Raw genomic sequence first — 25254 nt, forward strand, 5'->3', positions numbered from 1 at the left:
GGTGTAAACCCATTGGGGGATTATTTTCCATGTCTGCCTTAACTGCTGATTTTCGAGTTAAAATAGCCAAGTGGTGATTCTCATTAAGGGGTTTTCATCAGATCCAGATTTGGCATTAGCCAGTCCTCAGAAATCATTAATTGCCTCAAACTGCACTGGAGATTATAAGAACTGTTTGCAGAGTGCTAGAAAACATGTTCTAGCTTTATTATAGAATACATATATTTTAGTATATTGCATCCTTATATTGTGGGGTGCAGGGCTCAAAATACTGTCACCTAAGTGCATCTGGGGCCTGATCTAAAGCCCACTGAAGTCAATAGAAAGACTCCATTGACTTGAGTGTGGGCTTTTTTGGTTATTCGTCTCATTCACTTATACACTGGGTTGGAGAAACACTTTAGGGTACGTCTGCATTTGAGCTGGGAGGTGTGATTCCTAGCTCATGTAGATGTAACCCACACTTGCTCTGCTCCAGCTAGCACCTGAAAATAGCAGTGTGTTCCCAGCATTTCAGGCTAGCCACCCAAGTATGTCCCCAGGCTGTGGGCAGGATTCAATGCAGGGCAGCTACCCTGAGTGGCCCTCTGTGCCGCTGCGGACACACTGCTTTTTTTTAGGCACCAGTTCGAGCGGAGCTAGCATGGGTATGCCTATGTAATCACACCGTGCAGCTCAAATGTAGGTGTATCCATAAACTCATACTGTAATTCATGACAAACTGACTATTTCCAAAGAATGCTGGCATGAAAGGTGTGGATACTCTGATAATGAAAACACTGCAGTTGCACACAGGAAAGAAAGAGGAAATAACAATTGGAGTCAGGACTGAAACATTACATTACTCGCACAAGTAGGCTTATTGAAGTAAATGGGTAAGGCAAGAGGAACTAGGTTCCAAATACTGAGCTTGAAACCCTTAATAGTGAGAGACAAAGCACGCATTTTTGCTACATGCAGATTTGAGATGAATTAGAAGTATACTAGAATATCTAGGTTTAAAGGGGATTTTTTAAACATTTGCTGATATCAACAGTGAAAAATCTTGATAACACATTTGTGATACAAATTACTCAGAGATTGTATTTTGAATGGGGAAGACAATTCTAACATGCAAATGCTTCCAGGTTGGGGGACACTGGATTTACAAACAAAAATTTTGAATTGAAAATTACCACCAGAACTAGATCTGGTGTTCATATTAGCTTGGGGTGGGGGATGTGATGGGGGCACACTACTCATTGCTGGATGGCACCTCCTCCTGACTGCTGTGGGGATTAGCTCTGTGAAGCCAACACCCCTTCCTGCAACTGCACCCTGTCTCTCTGTCACAATCTCTTGATCTGCAGCTCCTCACTCAGTCCAGGAGCTGCTGCTTGCTCTTCATGACTTGTCCCTCTGGCCAGGTTACTATACATGTTTTCCCCTTCCAGAATATCAAAGTCTTTCTTCAGCCATCTTGGGCAGTCTTCCCCATTCACTGCCCCAAGTGCCACTCCCTCAGTGGCTAGTAGGGGAAGCTGGGCCCATCCTCTACTCCAGGCTCCAACTCTGGGACCCTCTAGTCAGCAGCCAAGTTCTATTCCCTTCTGAACCTTGCTGCCTTTCCCTGAACCTCTTCTGTACCTTCTGGCTACCCCCCCCTCCGGGTTTGCCAGCCCAAATGCCATCCTCCCTGGGAATAGTTGTAGGCTACCTGCCTCTGTAGCTTCCAAACACATCTCTCTTTCCCCTGGGAGTGACTGTACTCTACTTCCCTGCAGCCCCCTTCTGTTGCTTTATAAGCCCAGCCCAGCTCCTCCCCCGGCTGGACTTCATCAGCAAATTAAGCCTTAGCACCCCCGACTTCCCTCCAGGTCCAACCTATAGGTAAATTGGTCTAGTTTACCCCTTCCGGCCTTGTGTAGGGTGGGCACAGGGGAAAGTTACGTTTGTATTGATTTAAAAAAAAAAATCTTGATCGACTGACTTCATGAATTGTAAATAAAAGTGTTGAAAACAGTTTTTAACTTTGTGAACTCTTGTCCATACCAAAGAAAATACCACATTACTTCAGACGATTAAGAACAGAGGTTGAGCAGGCACACAGTCAACAGAGGAAGTGTCATCGGACACTCACAAGGGAGAGCCAAGTCAAAATACTCATGGGCAGGAGATGCCTGAAAGGGAAAAACATTTTTGTATATATAGCACAGCAGACTTTTCCCACTCCTGTCCCTCAGGAGTAAAGCCAAAAGGAAAAGGAAGCCTAATTTATTGATGGAAAGGTGGAGATTATAAATAAATTGAATCTGTGGGTGCCCCTTCAAGTTGAGAGGAACACTGAGAGGCTGCAGTCTTCACTCATCACAATAAAATGTAGAGGAGATAGCAGAATTTCCCACTCTTCGGTGGCTGTGAAAGGATTCGCTGGGCATTACGGGCCTAATACAAAGATCACAGAGGTCAAAGAAAGACTTTCCACTGACTTCAATGGGCTTTGGATCACCTGCTATCTTCAGTATGGAGTACTTTACCCTACACAGCCCTTTTATCTTACACCAGGGGTGCTCCTGAAAATGACATCAGGTTGAGTCTAGTGCATTCTGGAGAGTTGGAGATGTCCTAGCACAGAAGTGGGGTACTCTCTGGCCAATGAACAGATCGTTCCTCACTTTCTGGACATTATGGTCTAGGCTAGTGGTTCTCAAAACTTTTCCATACCTTGACCCCCAACCCAAGAATCATTTCCCACCTAGTGGGGTTCCCTGTCCTATTTAATTATATGGTTACAACACCCCTAACTGGGAACCCATGGTCTAAGTCTTAGACTCTAAAAGGAGAAAAATATACTTTAAAACAAATGCCTAGATAACTCTTCACACAGCTTATTATATGCAAGACACTTATTCCTCCTTTGAAGCTGCTGCAATTTAGCTGGTAAATAATGAATTTTCAGAATTAGCATGTGGATCAAGCTGTTTGTCTACTTGAGACCTATGGTCAATGGACTAGCTAACTCAGATTTTGAAAATGTAATAAGTACTAAAATACCTGCCTTGCTATTACAGTCCAAAAGGCCTACTCTAGAACACTGGCTCCAACATTTTCACATTTTGGTTCTTTAATGTAGTTAGACACACAGCCACACACACGAGCCAACCAAAGGAATCCCCTATTGCTGTGCTGCAGTATCCATATGAAAGAAAGAATAAAAATCTGACAGTACATGGATTTTGTCAAGGGTAGCACAGCAAGATAATGTAAAGTAGCCCTGGTGGCAACTTCTATTTGCCCTGCTGTGGTTGGTTGGTTTCATAAATCTAAACTTTTTTTTCTCCCTCCCAATAGCTGTATGTCAACAGTGTGGTAAAAATCATATTTATTTAGTGGTTCATGGCTTCGACTGAAGCACGTGATAGAGGAAGTTTAGCAACACGCTTAATCAACTCTCGTCCCCCAGGACGGAGTTACTGTATCACATGGGGAGCTAAATTCTGCCCTCTGCTGCATTGTTGTGCCAGGACTGGGCTAGAAAATGGGCGCTCTTCCCCCATGCAAGCACAGGGCAGCATTTAGCACCACAGAGCGCTCCAAGCTACGCCAGCAAGCGCGCTAGACTGCGTCTCACCCACAACGGTTTGTGGGGCTGCAGCTCAGGAGGCTGTTTCGGCCAAACCCCTGAGTTGACCAGCACATACGTTGCTCTCAACAAAATGCTAGTCAGCAGCAGGCAGAGATTATGTTACTGATTCTTAAGAGGAGAGGCAAAATGCATTCTACAGTTGGAAGCTTCCTACGGCAGAGGACACGCTGAACAGCTTATGGCATTAGTATGTGTATTAACATCTACTGTCACCAAGCAAGACTGGGGATCTACTGCACTAGGCATATTGTAAAGAGACAGCCCCTGCCAGAGTGCTGGTTATTTGGCAATCCATAAAAGGCCTAGGCACAAACGGAGGAGTTAAAGGAGAGATTTTGGGCCTTCTGTTCTTTTTCTAGCTTTTGTTGATTTCAGACAGCCCTTCAAACACAAATGGTTTAAATATATTTTTTTTTAAATTGAAAATGTCAACAAATTCTCAAACGAAGCATGTCACTGCTCAGCTACCATTAACCCTGATCAGTCGGTCCGTCAGCCTTCATAAGATGGCGCTGATCACAACATGTCTTCCATTCTTCTCGTATCCTGGCCTTGCTTCTCCATGTGCGGCCATGTCTTTTCATAATAAAATCTTCCCATCTCTTTGGAGGTCGGTCGAGTGGTCGTTTCAGTTCCCATGAGTACCACTCAGTGATAGCTGCAGTCCATTGATGGTCAGTGAGCCTCGCTATATGCGCAGCCCATCGCATTTTACTATGCCTGCTCTCAACAACCACATCCTGCACTCCACTCTGCAGTCTGATCACTTCATTGGGAACTCAGTCGCGGATTGAAATTCCCAGAATTCTTCTTTCCATCGCCCTCTCTGAGACAGTTGCTGCTCCTCTGTCTTCGTCAGCGGCCATGTTTCACTGCTGTACAACATTGCTGGCAGTATTGTTGAGCTGAAGAGGCTGGTGCGTGTTGCCTCGTTGATTTTTCCTTTGAGGACATCCTTGATAGAACTGAATGTGCACCACCCTGCTTTCTTTCTTCGCAAGAGTTCACCTTTCTGATCATGGCACATGTTAATTTCTTGGCCAAATAGACACATTGCTCAGCTTCTTCTATTTGTTCTCCCTTTATTGTTATTTGGGCTTTTGGCAAGGTATCAGACTGCATACCTTTTGTTTTGGAGCAGTTAATTTTCAGTCCAACTTGCCTGCTTTTGGTGTTGAGTTCTCACAACGTTTTCTGTAGTTTGATAGTATTTTCAGCGAACACCACAATATTGTCCACAAATATGAGATGGTTTAACTGCTCTCCATTGATGTTGATTCCACCCTTCCAATTCATCCACCCCCATTTTGATGCAGGCTGTGAAGACTTTCGGTGAAACTGTGTCTTCTTGTTTCACACCTTTCTTAACTGAGATGCGAAGGGGGGCATCAAATCACATTATATCTGTAGTTCACTCAGAATTTGCTTCCTTTAATAGTTTGATACAGTTTGTGTCGAAGCCCTGTTCTGCAACAGCTTTCAACACTGCAGTGATCTCTATGCTCGCGAATGCTTTTTTCATAGTTGACAAAGGCAATACATAAAGGGAATTTGTATTCCCTTGAGTATTCCAATAGGTGGTTTATAGTGAAAATATGGTCCATTGTGCTGAAATTCCTTCAAAAGTCTGCCTGAATGAGCAGCAGCCGAGAGAGCAGACTGTGAGAGTCAGTTTGTTATTATTTTGGTGAACACTTGTAGACATGTGAGAGCAGGCATACTGGACAACAGTTCTTTAGATCTTCACGTTGGCCCTTGTACAGCAAAATGGTGTTGGACTCCTTCCAGCTCAATGGTATCTTCTGCATTTCCAAGTAATGGCTAAACCTCTGAGCAAGGGTTTTCCAGAGGTCTTGGCCTCCATCTTTTATTTCAATTGTCAGTCCATCTTTATCTGGGGCTTTTCCTACCTTCATTTGGTGAACTGCATGTTGAACTTCGCTGACAAGGATTGCGACTACGTGCTTGTTGGTCTGTTGAAGTGTTGGTACTGGGACATTTATCTGAGACATGAACAGTTTAGTGTAGAAATCTTTGCAGACTGCTCCTATCCCTGTTCTGTCAATTACTGGTTTTCCATCCCTGTTCTTCAGCGCCATTATTGTTGACCTGTACAGTGTCAATTCCCTTTTACATTTTTTGAGGCTTCTGCGATCTTCAGCCATCTTTAAGAGCCTTTCATTTTGGTACTTCTCAAAGTCCTCCTTTAGTCTTCTTCTTATCAACTTGCAGAGGAGGGAGTACTCAAGTTTGTCGCTTCATATTCCTCCGCTTCTCTAGCAAGTTCCACATTTCCTTCGAGATTCTTCCCTTTGCTCTTTTTGGTCTTTCTGTCTCGGCTAATTTCACACATTGCCTCAATTTATCAGTGACGTTTTTATAATCCTCATCGTAGTTATCTATAAGTCTCCAGTCTTCCTTGGAAATGTTCGCTTTCAAGATTGCCTCATCGAATATTTTTGGCCGCTGTCTCTGATTTACCACCTGCAGCGCTTTCTTCTCCGCCTTTTCCTTCTCCGCCTTCTCCTTTCCTTCTCCGCCTTCTCCTTCTCCGCCACCTGCAGCGCTTTCTTCTCCTCTGCAGTTGAGCCGTGCTCTGAGCAAGCAATGGTCACCACCAGTGTTAAATGGTGGTACTACTGAGATCTCTTGCACGATGCACCACTTATACCATTAACATGCAATTAAAATCAAAAGGATCTTCCTCTCCCTTCCAGCAGCCCTGCACTGTGCCCAGGTTAGCGCTATCTGGCGGTAGCAACAGCAAGCACGCTAATGTAAACAACGTGCTGGCATCTGGCTGCGTTCTAAGCACTATGTTGTCGGGAGCTACTCTCAGCAGTTAACTTTTTAAGCACAGTGTCTGCTAACAGGTGCCTGGAGCCCCTGCTACACTGAGTCCATCCCCGTCCCCTCTTGCTCCCAGCAGTGGAGCTGAATTGGTTGTAGCAACAGTGGTTATTTATTATTATAATTTTAAGATCCTGATGTAGACACACCCTGATACGTGTGGTGTGAGGTAATAGTGACCTAAAGTAGTCAACAGCTGAAGGCTTCAGGGAGGAGCATGTAATTCACTAAATCTACTAGATCTACTGGCATAAAGGGAAGGCCACCTGCTGGGCTGCTACATACAGCCATCAGGAAGCAATGGTTTTCTTTTCCATTGAAATAGGATCTCTCAAAAAATCCTTGGTAATCTGGATTGTGCTTTTTATTTTGCTTCTTTAGGACTTGGTTAGAAGGGTTGGATGGATTTTTAAGGCTTATTTTCCTTCTCTCCCCTGTTCATTCCTATTTTAGGAATATCAGGGACATCAAGTCCATTCTTCCCTGGATTTTGGTGGAAAATGGATAGGAGTTTCACCAAAATATGCAGTGAGCTTTCACACCTCAATTACAGGTGCAGGAGCGTTGAATCGTTAGCAAAGATGTCCTTCTGATGAAGTGGTTATTAGGCATTGGAGTAAAACTGGCATTACCAAAACCCAGCGCATTTTCATCTCTTTGATTAGACGTTCCTTCCCTTCTCAACTATTTAGTTCTCAATGTCTTGTGATGTTTATCTCAAATGCAACCCAGTCACCAAGGCATACGACACCAGCATTTCTAAACAAACAAAATGAGTGAGTTTATATAAAGGCACAAGCCCATTTCTCCCCCCTCCCCCCTTTACAGGTCATCTTTAAAAGAAAAGCAGAATTCATATCCTGACATGCCTGCGAACGAAGAACAGGGGATCAGATATGGTAATAAAACCAGGACAAGAGGAGTACATATACAACCTCTGGACACAATAAGACAACCATGCAGCTTTTAAGATTCTGGAAACAATTTCTTCTGAAGAGAATAAAATGGTTATTTTAATTAGTCTGTTTCGTTTAAAGAAAATTTTCTTCTTACTCTGCAAGGCACGTTTGAGAGGTTTCATATATGCATAGTTATATTAAAGATACTTCATAAGAAGTCATCATTCTACATGGGTGTTTTGAAACTGCTGCACAAGGTACAGTAGAACCTCTGAGTTACGAATACCTCAGGAATGGAGGTTGTTCGTAACTCTGAACAAAACATTATGGCTGTTCTTTACAACTGAACATTAACATAATACAGCTTTGAAACTTTACTATGCCATAGAAGAATGCTGCTTTTAACCATCTTAATTTAAATTAAAACGAGCACAGAAACAACTTCTTTACCTTGTCAAATTTTTAAATGTTTTTCCTTTTTTTAGTAGTTTACGTTTAACACAGTACTATACTGTATTTGCTTTTTTTTGTTTGTTTTTGTTTCTGCTGCTGCCTGATTGTGTACTTTTGGTTCCGTGTGTGATTGACCGGTCAGTTCATAATTCTGGTGTTCATAACTCTGAGGTTCTACTATAATTGTTAGTTACCTTGACACTGACATGTTAAACTGTTTAATTATCTGCTAAATTGGTGCAAGTCCTGTTCACACACATGCAGTGATGTAGGGGAGTCAAAACAACAGTGGCTCATGTGTATTGGAAGTGTCTATTAAAGACCTACAGGGAATAATCTAGAGAATTTTGGAGATATTAATATTGGGTAATCTACTGTGTGCAGGTATATGGGCACAGAACATTTATCTATGGTTGTGCAGAGGATAAAAATTCCATTTTGTGAAGGATTTCAAGATTTCTAAATTTGTTTTCATTCCAATGCAGAAAACCCCAAAATTTAGTTTCAGATTGCAAAATTAAAACAATATTTGGACCGATTTTAAATTTTCCTAAGACAAATTTTTTAAGATTTCAAAAGTCATTTCAAGAGAGACATTGAAATATGGTTCCAAAAGTGGCGAAACAGGACATTTTGACAACCAGAACTTTATTCCCCCTTTTTTCTCTCCAAAATGAAATTTCAGAAAAAAAACCCTACAGTTTCATGAAGGATTTCAATTTCAAAGGAACTAATATTCCAATGGGAAACGGTGCCATCAAAGATTTCAGTTCTGTCATTACACCTCTCCCCTTCTCCCCTCAACACCAAAAAAAAAAAAGAAAGCCCATTCTGTAATCATGGATTACAGCCTCAGGCATGAAAGGAAACCTGGGCCAAAGATTTGTTCATAATACTGCCGTTTATTAGCCCTGTGATACACAATTCTTTACTGCATGTTACACCATCAATGATTTTGGAAGGAACCACTCCTGGTGAGGTATAAAAATAACTGCAGACCTAGACATCTTCAGTATTCTTACAGAAGCTCTTGTCTTTCTTTGCCTGCTGAAGGGGACCATGTTTAGTGTAAGACTAGGCGCCTCTATTAAATAAAGTTTCTACAGCTTTTAGCTGTGCTACTTGAGCCGTAGGCCTGTTAACATTAATGATGGCACTATGTGTAGTATGTAGCACAAAAACAACTCTCTCTGGAATTTATCTGCAGATTTTGGCTTTTTAAATACATGCATACACTCTCACCTTTGATGAGCAGGCAGATGGCTGTTCTACAGGGAAGAAAACTCCAAGGAACTATGTGAATGCATTTCACCCAATAGGAAGAAACAAGTACGGAGGGGAACGAAATGTAATTGCAGACATTTGTTCTTTACAATGCCTTAACTCATCATCCAGTAAGTCCATTGCGATGAATTGTTTCATGCTATGCACCCTATAGAAAACCACTAGAGGGGAGTAAAGCAACATAAAAATGCAACTACTTCATCTCAGACTCAGCTTTGCTGTACAAATTGCAATTGCACCAGTTAATTAATAGCTATAGTAAAACCAGAGTGTTAATGAATTACATTTGCTTCACAATCAAAAGTGGAGTTGATTAGATAATTACAATATTGTGGTCCCCCTTTACTATGTTGCAAGGCTGACAGGGAACATTCGTCATCTGGACAAAGCCATAACACTGAAGATGGTGTTTAGCCAAAACATTTGCCAAAAGAGGGGTGTTCCTTTAATTTCTTCAAGCGTTGACGAGGTTTAGAGGGAAGCACGCTGAGTGGGGCTACCATGAGCCGACGAAAAGCTCGCCACTATCACACAGGCTCTCACGCTGATCATTGTTCCTGCGGCTCTCTGCCTCACTGTCTGAAATCGACACAACAGCGTAACATCTACCCAAGTAGTGAGGGTGGGTAGGATTCATTAACAGTGAAGCTAAAAAAGGGCTCTGCATGCAAAAAGCATTATCGGGCGGAAAGCACTGAGTTAAGTCTCACTACCGTCACAAGTATTGCTGGTGTTCCATGTCACTTTCAGGTGACCCCAATTTCTACTGTAACTCACCTACACCCGCAGAGATGAGGCAAACGGCACAGTGATGAACTTCACTTCAGAGCAGAAGATAGTATATGAAATAGCAAAAGAACTACTTGAAATACATTTCATTGGGAAGTCTGAATTAACCTCCACTGAACAAAGGGAAATAGGAGGATGCAAATGTTAGTGGAATGAGCTTCAACAACAAACGAAAGCTCACAAAGTCAGAGTGGCTCTCACTGCAGACTTTAAGGACAAGTGACAAAGAAGGGGCAAACTAAATGATGTATATAACAACCACCCATTGTTCCTGGAAAACATGCCTAGAAAGCTTCTAAACAAATATGTAAATGTGGGTGTGAGATCCAACAAGTTTATATACTTCACTTACAAGCTTTTCTTTGCAAGGTCTTGTATTAAAGACATTTATGGACTATCCTAAGAACGTTGCACTTAACAATCCTACATGCAGTCCACTTACCTGTATAGACAATTAGCTACTTAAGGCTGGTTTCAGAGTAACAGCCGTGTTAGTCTGTATTCGCAAAAAGAAAAGGAGGACTTGTGGCACCTTAGAGACTAACCAATTTATTTGAGCATGAGCTTTCGTGAGCTACAGCTGTGAATTACAGAAGTGAGCTGTAGCTCACGAAAGCTCATGCTCAAATAAATTGGTTAGTCTCTAAGGTGCCACAAGTCCTCCTTTTCTTTCTACTTAAGGCTGGTCAGTTTGTTACATGGATGAGGATATTTCCTAGAACACAGGCCCTGCAGACACAGTATAAAAACAATAAAGCAACTAGAAAGTAAAAGGATTTTGTAGCACAGCATGAATGTGCCACTGCAGTCTGCTATTAGGTTGAGGGGCTTCAGCCATGAATCTTTTTGAATGCAGATGAAGTTAAATAGTGTTGAACTGAAACAGTAACAGAACAAGCAGAGAACTATTGGCTGCTGTGGCAGAAACAGTGTTAAACTAAGCAGCAGTCTGAATAAGGAGCTGCTGGCAAAGTCTCTACAGAGCACAGAAGAAGGAACAGATTCACATAATAGTAAATGATGAGTTATTGATTAAGACAAATATGTTATTTCAGCAGTATATAACCAAGTGGGAGAAGACACATGGTAAACTTATTTTGCAACATTCTCTTTCAGTGGCTGCATTACAAGCCTTCATGCAACTCTACAAATCCAACCACAAATTGCAACACTAACCTTTCCCTCCCATCACTCACAGTTCCAGGGGCTGCTGCTGTTTTAGTCAGTTATTGCTTCATTCTTCCCTCTTGATATTAGAGGAGCAGGGGCCTAGGAATTGCTATTCACAAGGGGGCTTAGATTTGTTGTTGTCCCAGCCCTCACAGGGACTCAAATCCTTACTCATCAGGAAACTCTTGTTGCTGCTTGTTTGGGGCTATCTTCCCTTCAGTCTTCTGCAGTGAAGTCTCATTAGGGAGGCTAATATACCATTAACACTGAGCGGGGGAACACTTTAACTAGTTTTCCAGCTACACATACAATATTACTGTGCGTGAAGATTTTTATAGTTACTATGGATTAGTAGCTTATGTCTACTGCTGTGATACTTTATGGGACGTTAAATTATTAAACAGGAGAAGGTTGGTCAATGGATCTCAGATTTAATTATCCCTATTTTTTCAAACTGTGAGAGAGGACTTGTATCTTACCTCCTACCTACATAAAAAAGCCTTCTACTAGGTAGTGGAGAAAGGCAGTGCATAAGAGGAAATCCTTCCCAAACCCAAAGGTGCTTCAGTTTGTTAAACAGAGTTTATCTGGTTTCCTCAACGCTATCAATCTGCTTTAGCCCGCCATAGCTTGCTTGAAAGCAATTGTTGTTGCAGGAAGGTTGTCTCTGCTCAGTGTAGCTCTTCTTTTAATCCAACATGTGACTGAATTTTATCAGCTGTTCAGACTTGAGCTTGATTTGGATGTTTATTACTTCACTTTGAACTGGATTCACTGGCCTTCAAACAACTGCTTAAGGCAATTTTTAAAAACTACAACAAAACTAAAATGCAAGTTGTATATTATATGTCTAAAATTGGTAGCTATATTAATAAAAGGTAATGCAATATGTTGTAGGAAGTTAGAAGTTTTGAAAGGGCATTTAAAAAGCTTTTTTGCATCAGAATAAGACTACTGGAAGATTTAAAATTTAGAAAAAGTCTGGATTTGCTTATTACTTCTGGAAAAAAATGAGAAATCCACTTGAACCATCATAGACCAATCTTTTAAACAGTGCTTACACTTTGGAACTTTTTGATCAATAATGGGGGAAGATGAATTTAGTTTTGAACCACAAATCAGGCAGATGCCCAATTTGTGTGCTCAATTGCTTGTTTTGCAGAACAGCTGCATATTAACTTTTACAGTCACAGGATTGTCTACATGAAAAAGGTGTTTTGGTATAATCTCTGGTGTGAATTTAAACAGGCACAGTTAGTCCGTTACAAAGTCTGTATGGGATCTCTTATTCTAGTATAAGTGTGCTTTTCTCAGCTCCCTTTATTGTGAAAGAGTTAAACCAAAAAAAAAAAAAAAAAAAAAAAGCGCCACTGATACTGGAATAAGCGTTCAGATGGGAGGGTTATAGAGATATAACTGGTAAAACTTTCCCCTTTACAGACAGCACAGTTATTTACTCAGATAAAAGCTGGGAATCGGGCCTTTGAGCTTAGCCGCTGTTCATGCTGGTTTAGGCACAAGAGGTCTCTTGTGGCCTGATCTTGCTCCCATTGAAGATAATGGCAAAACCTTGCCTACAGAGGAAGCAGGATTGGGTTTATGGATAACATGAAAGGACCACCAAGAATTTCAGAATTCTCATATTAGAGCCCTTGACCTAATTTCAAATCAGGGAGATGTAATGCATATCTGCCAAGCCAACTAGCATGAAAGTTAAAGTAGCCAATTAAGACATTTTTGTAGAACAAATTAAATACATTTTTCATTTGAAGTTTTTGTTTTTATTTAACACTGCTCTATCCTTCTTTTAAAAGTAGACTATATTGCTCATAAAACTTTGTGCAGTTCAAGTTTTAACCCTGAAGACTCAAAAAACAGTCCTAACCATAGCTGTATGTTGTGCCATCGTCCTTTTTCCACCCTAGAATAAGCAAATATGAAAGATAAAAGTACTCCTAGTGAGCTTGTAACTCAAAAAACTTTGAAGAGCAAACACCTCATAGAAAACTGATTCGCTGGAGAGTGATCTGCTTCTATAGTGCTTTTCTCTAATTATTGCGGACATTTATACAGAAAAATGATTGTTACTTAGACGTTCATCTGTGACTGCGGTTCATACCACTCTTCAAGTGAATCCTTGGGTTATAACTGTACTATTAGTCATAATGGATGTTGTATTGTCACAACAACTTTGGACTTTGTGTGAGAAACAAACAGCAGGAGCAGATGAAGCAAACAGCAAAATTCATGTTTTCATATAAATATCCTTAGAAACAAAAGCAAAGGCAACCCAAAAGTAAAAAATATAGGTTAGAGGCAGAATGAGCTAAAGAGAGTGTTTCAGAGAAACACAAGCAGGTCTTTAATGGAAGTTATTAAAGCACCACGAGAAATATTACTAAGTCTTTAGTTTGAATTAAGAGGATAGTCAATGCTATCTAGGAATAGCTGTGAAATGAAGTTACGCTGCTTTACTGAAAACAAAGCTAAGATCTTTTTTCTCAGTCAGAAGTGAACCAGCTTTCACTGTACATATGTTCAAAGAGATGGCACATGCTTGGAGTTTGATTCAGAGTATAAAAGACTGAATCATTTTATAAAAACATATGTAACTGTTTATGGTTATAACTTACATATACACTGGCACTTACAGGGATGAAATGCCTGACCATTTCAAACAGATTCTGAAAAACATCTCTAATGCACACTAACCTTTTATACTGATTGTAAAAGGGACCACAATTAAAAGTAGTTTTATTTATATATAAATAAAAATGTAACATTGCACTGCAAACTAATCAAAGTACAAAAATAGATTGTTTAAACAAAAAATACACACACTTATATAAAACACTGTACATAACTGTGAAGCCAGATAACCACGGTAAACAAAAGCCTACATCGATATTTCAAGTAATTTTATATGATTGTTTTTTCATGTAACAGTCTCAAGTCACATAACATTGAGAGATCACAAAATGGATAAAACCCACAAGTTTCTAGAATAATAGGTTTTCCGCATGCCCCAAGTTTGCATTGAAATATATTAGTTTCTTCTAAACTAATGTTTGAAGAATTATTGATGTTAATCCAAGTTAGGAAGTGGGCTATCAAAGCCACTATCTTGCTGAAAAGATTTAGCATCCAGTCTCAGTTTCCTTGAATGTTGGTTATAGCCTTTTCCTATATTCGAATATGGGGTTGCATTGTGTTGTTGTGAGACATCCAAATTTGATTTCTCAGCGTTCCTGTATGAATTGTGTCCTGGGTTTACGTTCAGTTGCTCATTACTGTAAAGTATGGCTTCACTTTTTGCACCAAGAATCTTGGCTTTGCTGGTAAGTTGCCTACAAAATGTACCAACATTTTCATCTGCATTAGGAAACAAGTTGGTCACAGGAAACTGTTCACAGGCCGTATGTTGTGCTTCTGCATTAGAACTTGCTTTTTGCACAGGATACAAGAAGGGCATATCACCACTATCCAAATGTAGACTCCCACTAACTGAACTCCAGTCAGCAGAGCTTCCGTCATCCCTTACTGGAGTTTCTTGAATATCAAACCCCTGAGCTCTCTCAGATGTTGCCTCCCCATATGTATTTGGCTGGTTACATTTAAATTTGTTTAAGACTGGTCTTTGAATCTGGTTTTCAAACATTATATGAGCTGGCCCAGAGTCGGAAAAGCTATTTATAGAGCTGGGTGTACGCGTGTTTCCAAACTTCACCTGAGGAACACACGAGGATGCCTTTTGAAGTGCTGTAGTGCTAGCAGTATTTGTCGGACCTTTGTCTGTATTTGAGACACAGCCATTTCTAAGCCTTCCTCCATCTTCAGCCGGACAAAATTCTAACACAGTGTCTCTTGAATTATCAGCTGGCTGTTTAGAAGTGCTCCCGCTACTTTGGATATTTGAAGTTACTCTTTCATAAAGCCCAAACTGGGTTTCAGCCTCTACTGCATCAAGCTGCTGTCTTAAGTTACAAGGTACACGTTTCTGAACAACTTGATCACTGGCTTTTTTGGCAATACTTTCGCCACATGATTTGCTTTCCATATGGGCTAGCCTAGTTTGATGAATGTGATTTCTTTTTGATTGCTCAACTCCAGTTGGCAGTTCAGAATTTAGTGGCAGGGCTAAGAGAAGGGGAGAGAAAGAAAAAAAAAAAAGATTAATTTAAGGAAGCATTAATGTTGGGAAAAAGTCAGTTTATATAACGAGAGTTGTCAATACTAGTGATGTTAAATCAAGTGGTTTACATTTTTAAGTTACCGCCTATGCAAATGATGGCAAAGCAAAGAAAAAAAAAATTACTCCCACTGCCCACCTGCGTTTTCACTGCTAAATGGATTAAACCTATACGAGGGGGAAGGAAGGGAACCAACTTGTCACTCCAACTTACTTGAGTGGGCATTTTTGTTCTGCGGTGTGCTCTGAACAGGCGTTTCAAGCACTTTTGCCATTGTAGCAAGCTTGCTAGCAGCATTCATTATTTTCTTTTCAGCCCTGTTGAGAACCCCAGAATATTTAAAATCAGTAAGTTTTTGAAGCTAACTAGCTTTTCCTAGGCTGTTTTGCCAGTCTCACTGACAGCTCTTGTAGTACTAAATCTTATACCCTTTCCCCTTTAACTAATTGGCCATTTATTAAAAACATGTATAAAAAGGGAGGGAAAAAAATGAGTACATGCCCATTTTGAATTTATGTTCTATAAAGGACTGAAATGTTGACTCCTGAACCCCCATTACTGCAAAATGTTATAACTTTGGCGCTTTTTCTTCTTCTAACAATAGAAATCCAGCACTAGTCTATCATAGGAGACTCTATGAATTGGTAGGATTATGCCATCAAAGTTTAAAGGAAATGAAACCTGATGAAGATGGGAGGTGTTTTTTAATTCAGACTGCCAGTCACTTGTATTTCTTAATACCTATTTACCTCACTTGCCACACAAACACTCCAGAGAAAAAATGTGTTAGAATTTCAAATTACCCTGTCCCTTCAATTAAACCAGAGAAAAGTAACAGTATCTGTGACCCCCTCAGACAAGTTTTCCAGAAAAGCCAGGGGGGGGGGGGGGGAAATTAAACAAAATTTCTATTTTTGGTTTTTGTTTAAAACATTCCACAACCTTTTAATACTTCAAGCAAGCAAGAAAAGGTACAAGCTCATTCCCCATCCTTTTACAGGTCACATTTAAAGCCTGATTTAATTTTTGTAAAGCTGCACAATTGCTGTGAAGTCACAACATGAGGTTTTCCTGTTCACCTGTCTACTTGATGGAAACTTTCTGGAGAATCAAGGGTACTTGTTGAGAAGGTATTAAGAAAGGCTGCTCAGCTAGTCTCAGTCCCAAAGTTCACTGAAGAGGATGCCAGCTGGACTGAAGGACCCACATCAAAGTATGTATTTGATGGAGTTTAAAGCAGACTGAGCTGGGCTTGCGGACCAGCACAACCTCAGAACAAACAAACAATGGGCAACTAATTGGGGGCTTAATATACTTCTTTTTAATATTCCTGTATATGTATTTTCTTCAAGTATATGTGCTATACAATAATTTCGAATGTATTTGTTTGGGACTCACCCTTCGTGTTTCCCATCATCATTGAGAAGTTGCTGAAGACAAATCAAGTAGTATTTGCGCATTTTCCGGGCAGTCTCTTGACGTTCCCTTAAAACCTCTGCTTTAATCATTTCAGCTGCCCTCTCTTTGCTTTCATGGATGTAACGAAGCATATCACCTACATAAATGAAATTTCATTAGTATGGAGTCTCAAAAGGAAAAAAGGATTTGAGACAGCCTGGCCAAGGGGCAGGGAGATTGAGGGTAGAAGTGTTGCAATGGCAGCATGGCACTCAACAGTAACCACTACAGTAAAATAAGGAATGGCATTTGATCTAGTCCTCTTCAGCCAAAAAGAGCGTGGTTAAAACATAGGGCCTGGAATGTGGTGATATAAAACAAGGGACAATGAAATGTCCCCGAGGACAAATTCTTTGGTGGGGAAGGTTGTCATTTGCTGAAAGTTATAGCGCAGAAGAAACAATAGAGCCCAGTTATTCAACGACACAAAGTAGCCCTTGCCATTTATAACAGCTTAAAACAATTTGTACGGGGCTAGACTCTGCCAGCCTTCCTCACGTTGACTAGTATTGTACTAGAAGAGTAGCCTCATTGCCATGTAATCATGTACTACAAAGTAAGTAAGGCTGGCAGAATCAGGCCCATACTTGTTGCAATGAGTTTTTAAAGGATTAAATGATAATAGAAAGAATGCAAGAAGTTGAATTAAGGAAACTAATATCTACCAGGAGAGCACACAATGTGAGGTATGAATGTGAGATCTTAAGAGACACTTGAGTGCAAGAAGAGAACACAGATGTCTTTCATATACACATACACACACGTGTTATTTAGGAAGGGAAAGGTGAAAAGGAGCAAATAACTCCAATGAAATATTTCACTAGGCAGCAAATTTCACTCCTCAGCAGACTGTCAGAAATCTGACACTGGTTTGGATTCTTGCATAAACTGGCTGATGAGGAGAGTGTGATTTGCATTTGTGTATGTGAACTTACGCTCATTAGCACTTACCCTTAATTTTGCCCACAGCTTTAATATACTGTGAGCGCATTTCTTCCAAGCCTTTTACACCATCACAGGAGGTACAAGATTTTGAAATAGCCCCCTCTGACAATGACCTGAAAGCACACAAAACATGCAGTACTTTAGAACTACAAGACAGGTAGGATGACTTCTATGGAAGCCAGTTTGTTCAGGCTTTCTAAAAATACCTGGGTGGTGCGTTGCATGTTTTCAGATCATTGAGTTTCATCTTCATCTCACAGTTTTCTTCCATTAGAGCCTCTAGAACTCTCTCGTTTTCTACAAAAACCAAGACAGATAATTGATCTGTATGTTTTTAATCCATTTAAACATCTTCATAGGTTATGTAAAATTACTGCCTCTGTGATAAGAGGTCAGGGTTTCAAAGGCAGCTACAACATGCCATGCCATGCCATCCCATCAAAATGACATCATCATTAGGAACTAACTAGACCACAGGTCATTTGAAGTTTGAATATCAAAGCAGTATGACGGACTCAGTGGTGGTTTAGAAGATTTTTGTAAGTAATTTTTACTCTTAGTAAGGAAAAAGTTGGGGAGGAAGAAAGGTTATTTATAGTGGAGTATAGGGAGACTTCTTTGGGATGGGAGAAAGAGAACATTTCACATATTTTACACTTCACACATGCATCATGGTATTTTTAACAACCACCAGCTGACATGCTAAAGGAAGATGGGATTCGCTATGTATGTCTAATCTGACTGTATACTCAAAGTCATTTAAACACTGTCAGAATTTGCACACTGAATGTATTGGTGGTCCACAGATCCTAATCTTGACCTCTGACTCAATCAGTGCACATTGGCTTGTGCAGTTAAATATTTCATTGGGCCAGGCCCATAAAGTCTGCAATGGCACAAGCTATATACACAGGAATCACTGGCTCTGTGAGTAAGGTATGCGGTGAATGGGCATGCCTCTTGCAGTAAGTGATGGAAGTGGTTGTCTTACTGGGGTAGACAGGACTGAGTATAAATATTCATAGTGACAAACATCTAGCATGCTTTTCTATAAAAAGGTGTTAAGGTGACAACTGTGACACCAGGTGGGAAGGAAGGGTCAAGTGAAGCATGTTGAAAAACAGTTTACTTATCTTACAGCAACTGGAGTTTAGAGATGCTGTTGTCCATAGGGATTCCACTGTAAGTGCGGCCGTGAGCCCTGATCTTTTAGCTAGCAGCGTCCATGGGGGATGTGCATGCACCTTGTACAACCTCAAACTCCTTACAAGAAGGGTATAAAGGAGGGTATAGAAGTTCTGCCTAAATCATAACTGTACGACAATGATGTCAAGCTGAGCATCTGATCTAGAAGCTGCCACAATGGACTAATATCTTTGAGTTTCATCTTCATTTCAGTTTTATTCCATTAGAGCATCTCTCATTGGTCCATCTTTGGCACCCTGAGTTCTAGTACCAGCAGAGACTTAGGTACCAGAGATAAAGAGACACATCAAGCAAAGGGGACTCCAGTTCCAGAGTGATGGTAGGATGTGCAGGAGACGTGAAAGTAGCCTTGGAGGACATAGCAAGCAGTAGCAATATTGATGGTATCATGACTGATGGTACCAGTGGAGGAGTCTCAGCAGAAGTCTTATCAGGATGAGGTACCAAATGAACCTGAAGTATATGGCACCGATGCCAATGGTGCTCAGGAAACAATATCTGTCACCAAAGATAGAGGACAAAGTGCACAGCAGAAAAACATGATCCTACAGTCTTTGAAGTTTCATGTGCCAATGCAATTTTCAAAGGTGCTGGTTTAGGTAAGCCAGAGGGGTGATGACTTTTAGAGAAGGCAACTGATCCAAGCTCCATCCAGAGATTTTTGCTCCTTCCTACCTTGAGCATCAGGAGCGGTTTGTGTGCACTTAGAAAGAGAGTTCTGAATAGCACAGTTGCTAGGGGCAAGAGACTCCCCTAAACAAAGCAGATATTTTGTATGTGCATCTTGGGCAGGCATAACTGTTTCTAAAGCAGGGAAGATTCTAAAGCCGGTGCTCTGCCATTTGGACCTACTCCTCGGTAGCAAGGTTAGCTTCTAAAAAGAAAGGGAAAAAGTTGTGTGGATTTCCCCACCCCTTTATTATTATTTAAGTCACTGGCTCTTTAAAGCTTATTAAAACTACACTAAGACTAAAACTAAGCTATTAACTCTAAAACAACCTAAGGACTACAGCAAAGGAGGAGAATAGTGGGGTCTGACTCGCTACTGCAGGCTGTGAGAAGGAATTGTGTGGCAGTTGTGATGGCTCAGCTCTTTCTACCCTGCAGAGCACACATGCAGCTGCAGTGGACACTGCTGCTAAAAGGTTATAGGCTCGTGCACACAGGGCATACACGCTTATAGTGGGATCCATGTGGACAATTGCCCGAAGAACATCCGTTGTCAGTTACTTTTCCTAGAACAGTTCCGTTCAGAGACCAAAGAATGCATCGAAACGCTGATCTCTGTGCTAGGATATAAAGGTTCAGAAGAAAGTGCTGTGATGAAGGATTACTATTAGAAAGGGAATTTATTAGGGCTGAGAGTTATTTAGATATGCACCAATACAGCAGCTGCACTCTACAGCTCAAAAGATGAAGGACAGATTCATACAACCAGCATGAAATGAAACCATTCAGAATTCTATGTAGGTGAGGAGAGATACTCACCTTGGATTTGCTCTACTTTAGCTTTGTGTTCCCTTACTGCAAGCTGGAGGTGCCTGCAGGCTTTCTCCAGCTTTCTTTTTAGATCCTGGCATTCTCTCTCCTTTGTTTCAAGCTGTTGGCAACAGTGGCCACAGCAAAAATCTTCGTGAGACCAAAGGTTCCTTTTCTTACATTTCTGATCTGCAATAGTAATTACTACAGGTTACACATCAGCCATAGAATCAAGAGAACCAAAATAAAGCATATTATTTCTAGGGTTTTAATTAGATATTCCTTTACACCCTAGGAAAGTGTACACTATTTATCCAACTAAAACTCTCATAAGAGGCTACAGACACAATCCACATGTAGTATTTGTCACAGGGTCTATAAACTTTACGTCTTTTTGCACACTGCAGCCACAACGTACCCATCCCAGCAGTGCCATGAGTGTAAAGGGAGGTCCCACTGATGCAGACAGTGGTGTGGATTTGGGGACTCTATTTTTTTTTTAAACTAAATTCTAGCAGAGCTCTTGGAGCATCTCAGGGAGGCACTCCCAGCTGGAAAGGATCAGATGCAGCTGAGACTAGTTAGGTTAAGAAACTTAAAAACAGGCTGGGCTACTTCCCGGAGAGGAAAAAGGGCTGCTTTCTACAGCCAGGAGAGGGAGCTCCAGAAGCAGAAGAGCTGCACTGGTTATACTATGTGTGTTTAATAGATGGTTTGTTATTTTGGTGGTGAAGGAATTTAAGCCGCACTATGGGCATAGGGCCAGAGACTCTCATGCGTTTTGTTGCTTTATGTTTCTTTGGTAGCATAAGAACTCTAAAAGCAAACATGAAACCCCAGAGAGGGCTTTGTGCATAACCTGAGGGCCTCCTGTAATGTTTCTCTCCAGCTGCACAGGCCCTGACCCTGCCACACTGTATACAAGACCTCTGGGAGCAAGCTACAGCATTTCTGTTTAATTTAAAATACTATAAAGTCAGATTATTCTAGAGCACTAATTCCACGATTTTAAAAAAAAATCTGAACTTTAATCTCACAAATCAGGATTCACCCAGCATGACAAAATATATTTAACACAAACGTGGAATTCCTTGACTCATACCGCTATAGTTTGACCTCCAAAGCATTTGTTTTTGCACTATCCATACCTGAAGTCAGAGATTTTGGTTTAGGAAGTATCATGTACAAACACAGTCCTATTCAACCTACCCTACAGGGACTTAGATGCAAAACATGGAAGTTCTTTTGTCTGCCCCCTTTGACTTATTATTCAGATTCAGAGCCAAAAGATGGCACTTATTTGCTCACATGCTGAAGACTGACTTTAAAACCAGAAGACATACAACATTTTATTAAAAATAAACACTTAAATTATGTCACTGGATCAGTAAACTAGCGACTAGGTGCCATACGGTCACTGCAGCTTTTCTGTTTCTAATGAAATAGAAGTTTATGCAGTACTGAGACACTTTTAGTTTAAAATGGAAAAAAAAATCAAGGTACATATTAAGTGGGCTACATCGTCCATATATTCACTAATTATAGCAGAGTGTTTTCCCTTTGATTTCATAAGTCATCAAGGGCTAGATTCACAAAAGGACTTAGGCATCCAAAATGGCAGTAGTCGTCTAAGTCCCAGAATCAGGCTCCCCTGGAATTCACAAACCTCACACACAGGTTGCCGCCAAACCCCATAGGTGCCTAAACTCATTCAGCCTTTAAATTTTTGCAGTAAAACTTCCCTAGGTGGCTATATTTCTGTCTCTGAGCATACGCACTGCAGCTCCACACCAGGCATCCAGACGCGAGCCCCAGGGCGAGCCACAAACCAGGGGAAGATAGTTTTTCATTCGCCTAACTCGCCTGAGCCAGTAGGAATGTTCAGACTTTGCCTACTGGATTAGGCACCCATTAGTGAGTTTAAACAAAGCAGCTGGGGAGGAGAAGGAGAACATCCCTTGTTACCCTAGCCACAGGGCTAAAAGTTCTCACCTGGGACTGGAGAGTGCCCTGGTTCCACCTGAGAAGGAGAAGGTATTTGAACAGGGATCTGCCACCTCTCCGGTGACTACCCTAACCATTAGGTTATGGGATATTCTAATCTGCGGCTCCCTCAGTCTCTCCTATTGAAGCTGTTCCATTGTAGATAAAGAATTTTTGAAAAGTCAGTGGAGCAGAGGGACTAGATCCTGGGTCTCCTGGGTGACTGCTTGCATCACCAGGCCATAGAGTCAGTCTCTCATGCTTGCTGTCTCTCTCTGGCCCAATAGCTAATTATTTATCCAAACTGGGACTGCTTCAACAACAGAAACTGAGGGAGTCTGTAGCCTATGTTAAATAGAAATTAGGTTTTGGCCTAAACTGGTCTAAGCATAGAGGAGACTGGGAAATTGATGTTGCTAATGTGAGAAAGTTAGAAATAAGTTGGAGACAATAAGATGGGGAAATTACCATAAGCAAAGACGTGACCTAAGATTATGCTGTGGCTATATTTTGGTTAGCTGGTTTTAGCAAGGTTTTTAATAAAATGTTTCAAAAAATTGTGAATGTTTTATTAAAACGCTATCTATATTGTTAGTGTGTGAAGGACATTTCTGTAGATGTTAATTTAAATGTGTAATGTAAAGAATCAATAAGGAGGCGTGGAAACATGACTATAGTAATGATTAGACTAAATGTTAATTAGTATTATAACAGATTATAAAAGGAGTAGTTTTGTTAAAAATGAGGAGAGCTCCAATTAAACATTAAAAAAGAGTACCATTAGGTTCCAGGACTAACTAATCATTTTTCTTTTAAATAAAATTTGATTTGACCAAAGTGTCACCTAGAGGTCCTCTACTAAATTAATTTTCTGTAACCGACCTAGAGGCTCGAACCTGAAAACAAAGCTGGGTTTTATTGTACCCTTATGTTTTTAAACAACTTTATATTAATTGGAAACATTTCAACATAAAGGTTACAAAAGGTTACAAACCCCAATCAGAATATCCCATAACCCGGTGGTTAGGGCACCCACCTGATTGGTGGAGGGAAGACTTGAACCAAGGCCTCCCAAATCCAAGGTGAGTATCCTAACCACTGGGCTAAACGTTATCAAGGAGCTACTCTACTTCTCTTTCCATCCCCCGCCCCCAGCTTCTTGCTAAAATGTCATAGGAGCTTAACACCAAGGGTTTATTTGCAGCAGAGATTCCCAAGCAGGGGGAGGTACCTCCCTGCAGCCTGGACTTAGCCAGCTATCCCCAGGAGAGGTGCTGGGCATAGCACACACCCTGTCAGTTTGGCATCTCCCATTGGCTAGTTTAGGCGAGGAGCTATCTATCATGCTGGCTTTTTGTGAATCCCATTCTGAGGTGCCTACCTCTCCCCATTCATTGTATAATGGGTCTAGGCACCTCATCCAGGTTTTGTAGATCCCAGTAATTTTCTAGGATCCTAAAATTTAGGCGTGGTGACACTCAGCATCATGACACCTATGCTCCTTTGTGAGTCTAGCTACAAGTGACAAGTGTTATTACAGAAGACTGATACTAGCGAAAAATACATTTTATATGCTGCACAATGCAATTTACAAGATTTAACTGAAAAGCGAAATCAAGAATACCATTATCCATTTCAGTGTCTTGCAAAGGTGGCTGCCTTCTTAATATTCTTTGTATTTCTACTTGGAGTCCAACATCATACATAGGTGGTCTTGCCTGGTCCCCAGTTTCTCCTTCACCGTTTTGCTTGCAAGAGTGCTCTGTTTCTTTTAAACTGAAGGCTAGTTCTTCATGTTTCTGTAATTGAAACCAGATATTAGGACTACTCAGTAAGTGGTATAAAACATAATGTTCACGGATACTTAGAAATAGCCACACCCAGAAACAGTCTGGGAAGCAAATACAAATGGCTCATCCCACAATGCCTCCATTAGCTTTGAATAATTTTATTCTAGAGCCCTATCAAGATGGGGAAACTTTTATTGTAGTTCTAAAACTGCACATTCAAGGTAGAAGGAGAAAGGCTACTCTACCACCAGTTTACCACAGTGTTCTCTTATTCATAGCTGCAACTTTATTAGTACTTGGTCATCCTGATGGTATTTTTGGTACGCTTCAATTAGTTTCTGAATAAGGCAGAAATAAGCAGAGCCTAAAACAAGCTGAAACTATTCAAGGATGTGTCCAATAGAAAGGAACTGGATCCTATTTATAAAGTTTCTGCTTGACTAGGGATAGTGGAAGGGCAGAAAAAGATAATTTCACTTTCTTGTTTGTAGTTGTGGCAAATGTAATAGAAGAAATTACTAAGGAATCCCAAGGAACTCATTGGATAGTTAAGTGGTTCAAATAATCAGTAGTTTATAAGTTTAATTGAATATTAATAATGTTGATTATTTGCCAAGGGCTTTCACCAAGGCTTTTGCCTCTCAAGGCTTGTCTACGTGGCCCTGCAGTGCGGACTGTAGGGATGTGACGCAGCCACTAAACTGTTGCACTGTAACTGCCCCCCACAGAACTCGCTAGCTTGAACTAAAAGATACCTAGCACATGTTAACATAGTCCTGTTCGAAATGAGATTCATTGTTTAGGCCAGATGTACCAGGCATAAGTAAATGTATAGAATCAGGAGCTTTATCAGTGAGAATATTTTATGGCTACGTCAAAAAAAAAAATTAAATTTACAGATTATTCATTTGATTGAGAATGGGGTGAGCTTTAAGCAGAAATTGGTTTCCCCACCACATACTAGTAGCAGTCTTATGACAAGTACTTCCTTACTCACATTCCTTTTCTTGAAGGGATAAGATAAATGGCAAGATGTTATGTGCTTTTGCCATGTTCTTAGATGATTCCCCAACTGATGAATGAGATAGTCTACATAATGTTGGATGGTTATGGAAGTTCCATTGGTCTGTTCC

General features: G+C 40.7%; 1 protein-coding gene across 1 annotated transcript in view; it reads right to left on the reverse strand.

Annotated features, from left to right (window-relative positions):
- Positions 1-13807: 13807 nt before the first annotated feature.
- Positions 13808-25254, reverse strand: part of CEP152 (centrosomal protein 152) — a 51511-nt gene continuing 40064 nt past the window's right edge. Inside the window, exons 22-28 of the mRNA XM_073303951.2 lie at positions 23956-24130; positions 20358-20537; positions 17870-17960; positions 17670-17776; positions 16659-16815; positions 15474-15577; positions 13808-15207 (exon numbers count right to left, since the gene is read on the reverse strand). Coding sequence (XP_073160052.2) covers positions 14156-15207; positions 15474-15577; positions 16659-16815; positions 17670-17776; positions 17870-17960; positions 20358-20537; positions 23956-24130 — 1866 coding nt within the window. The 3' untranslated portion in view covers positions 13808-14155. The remainder of the gene's footprint in view (positions 15208-15473; positions 15578-16658; positions 16816-17669; positions 17777-17869; positions 17961-20357; positions 20538-23955; positions 24131-25254) is intronic.

The sequence above is a fragment of the Lepidochelys kempii genome, chromosome 10 (genome assembly GCF_965140285.1).
Source record: "Lepidochelys kempii isolate rLepKem1 chromosome 10, rLepKem1.hap1, whole genome shotgun sequence".
Lineage (NCBI taxonomy): Eukaryota > Metazoa > Chordata > Testudines > Cheloniidae > Lepidochelys > Lepidochelys kempii.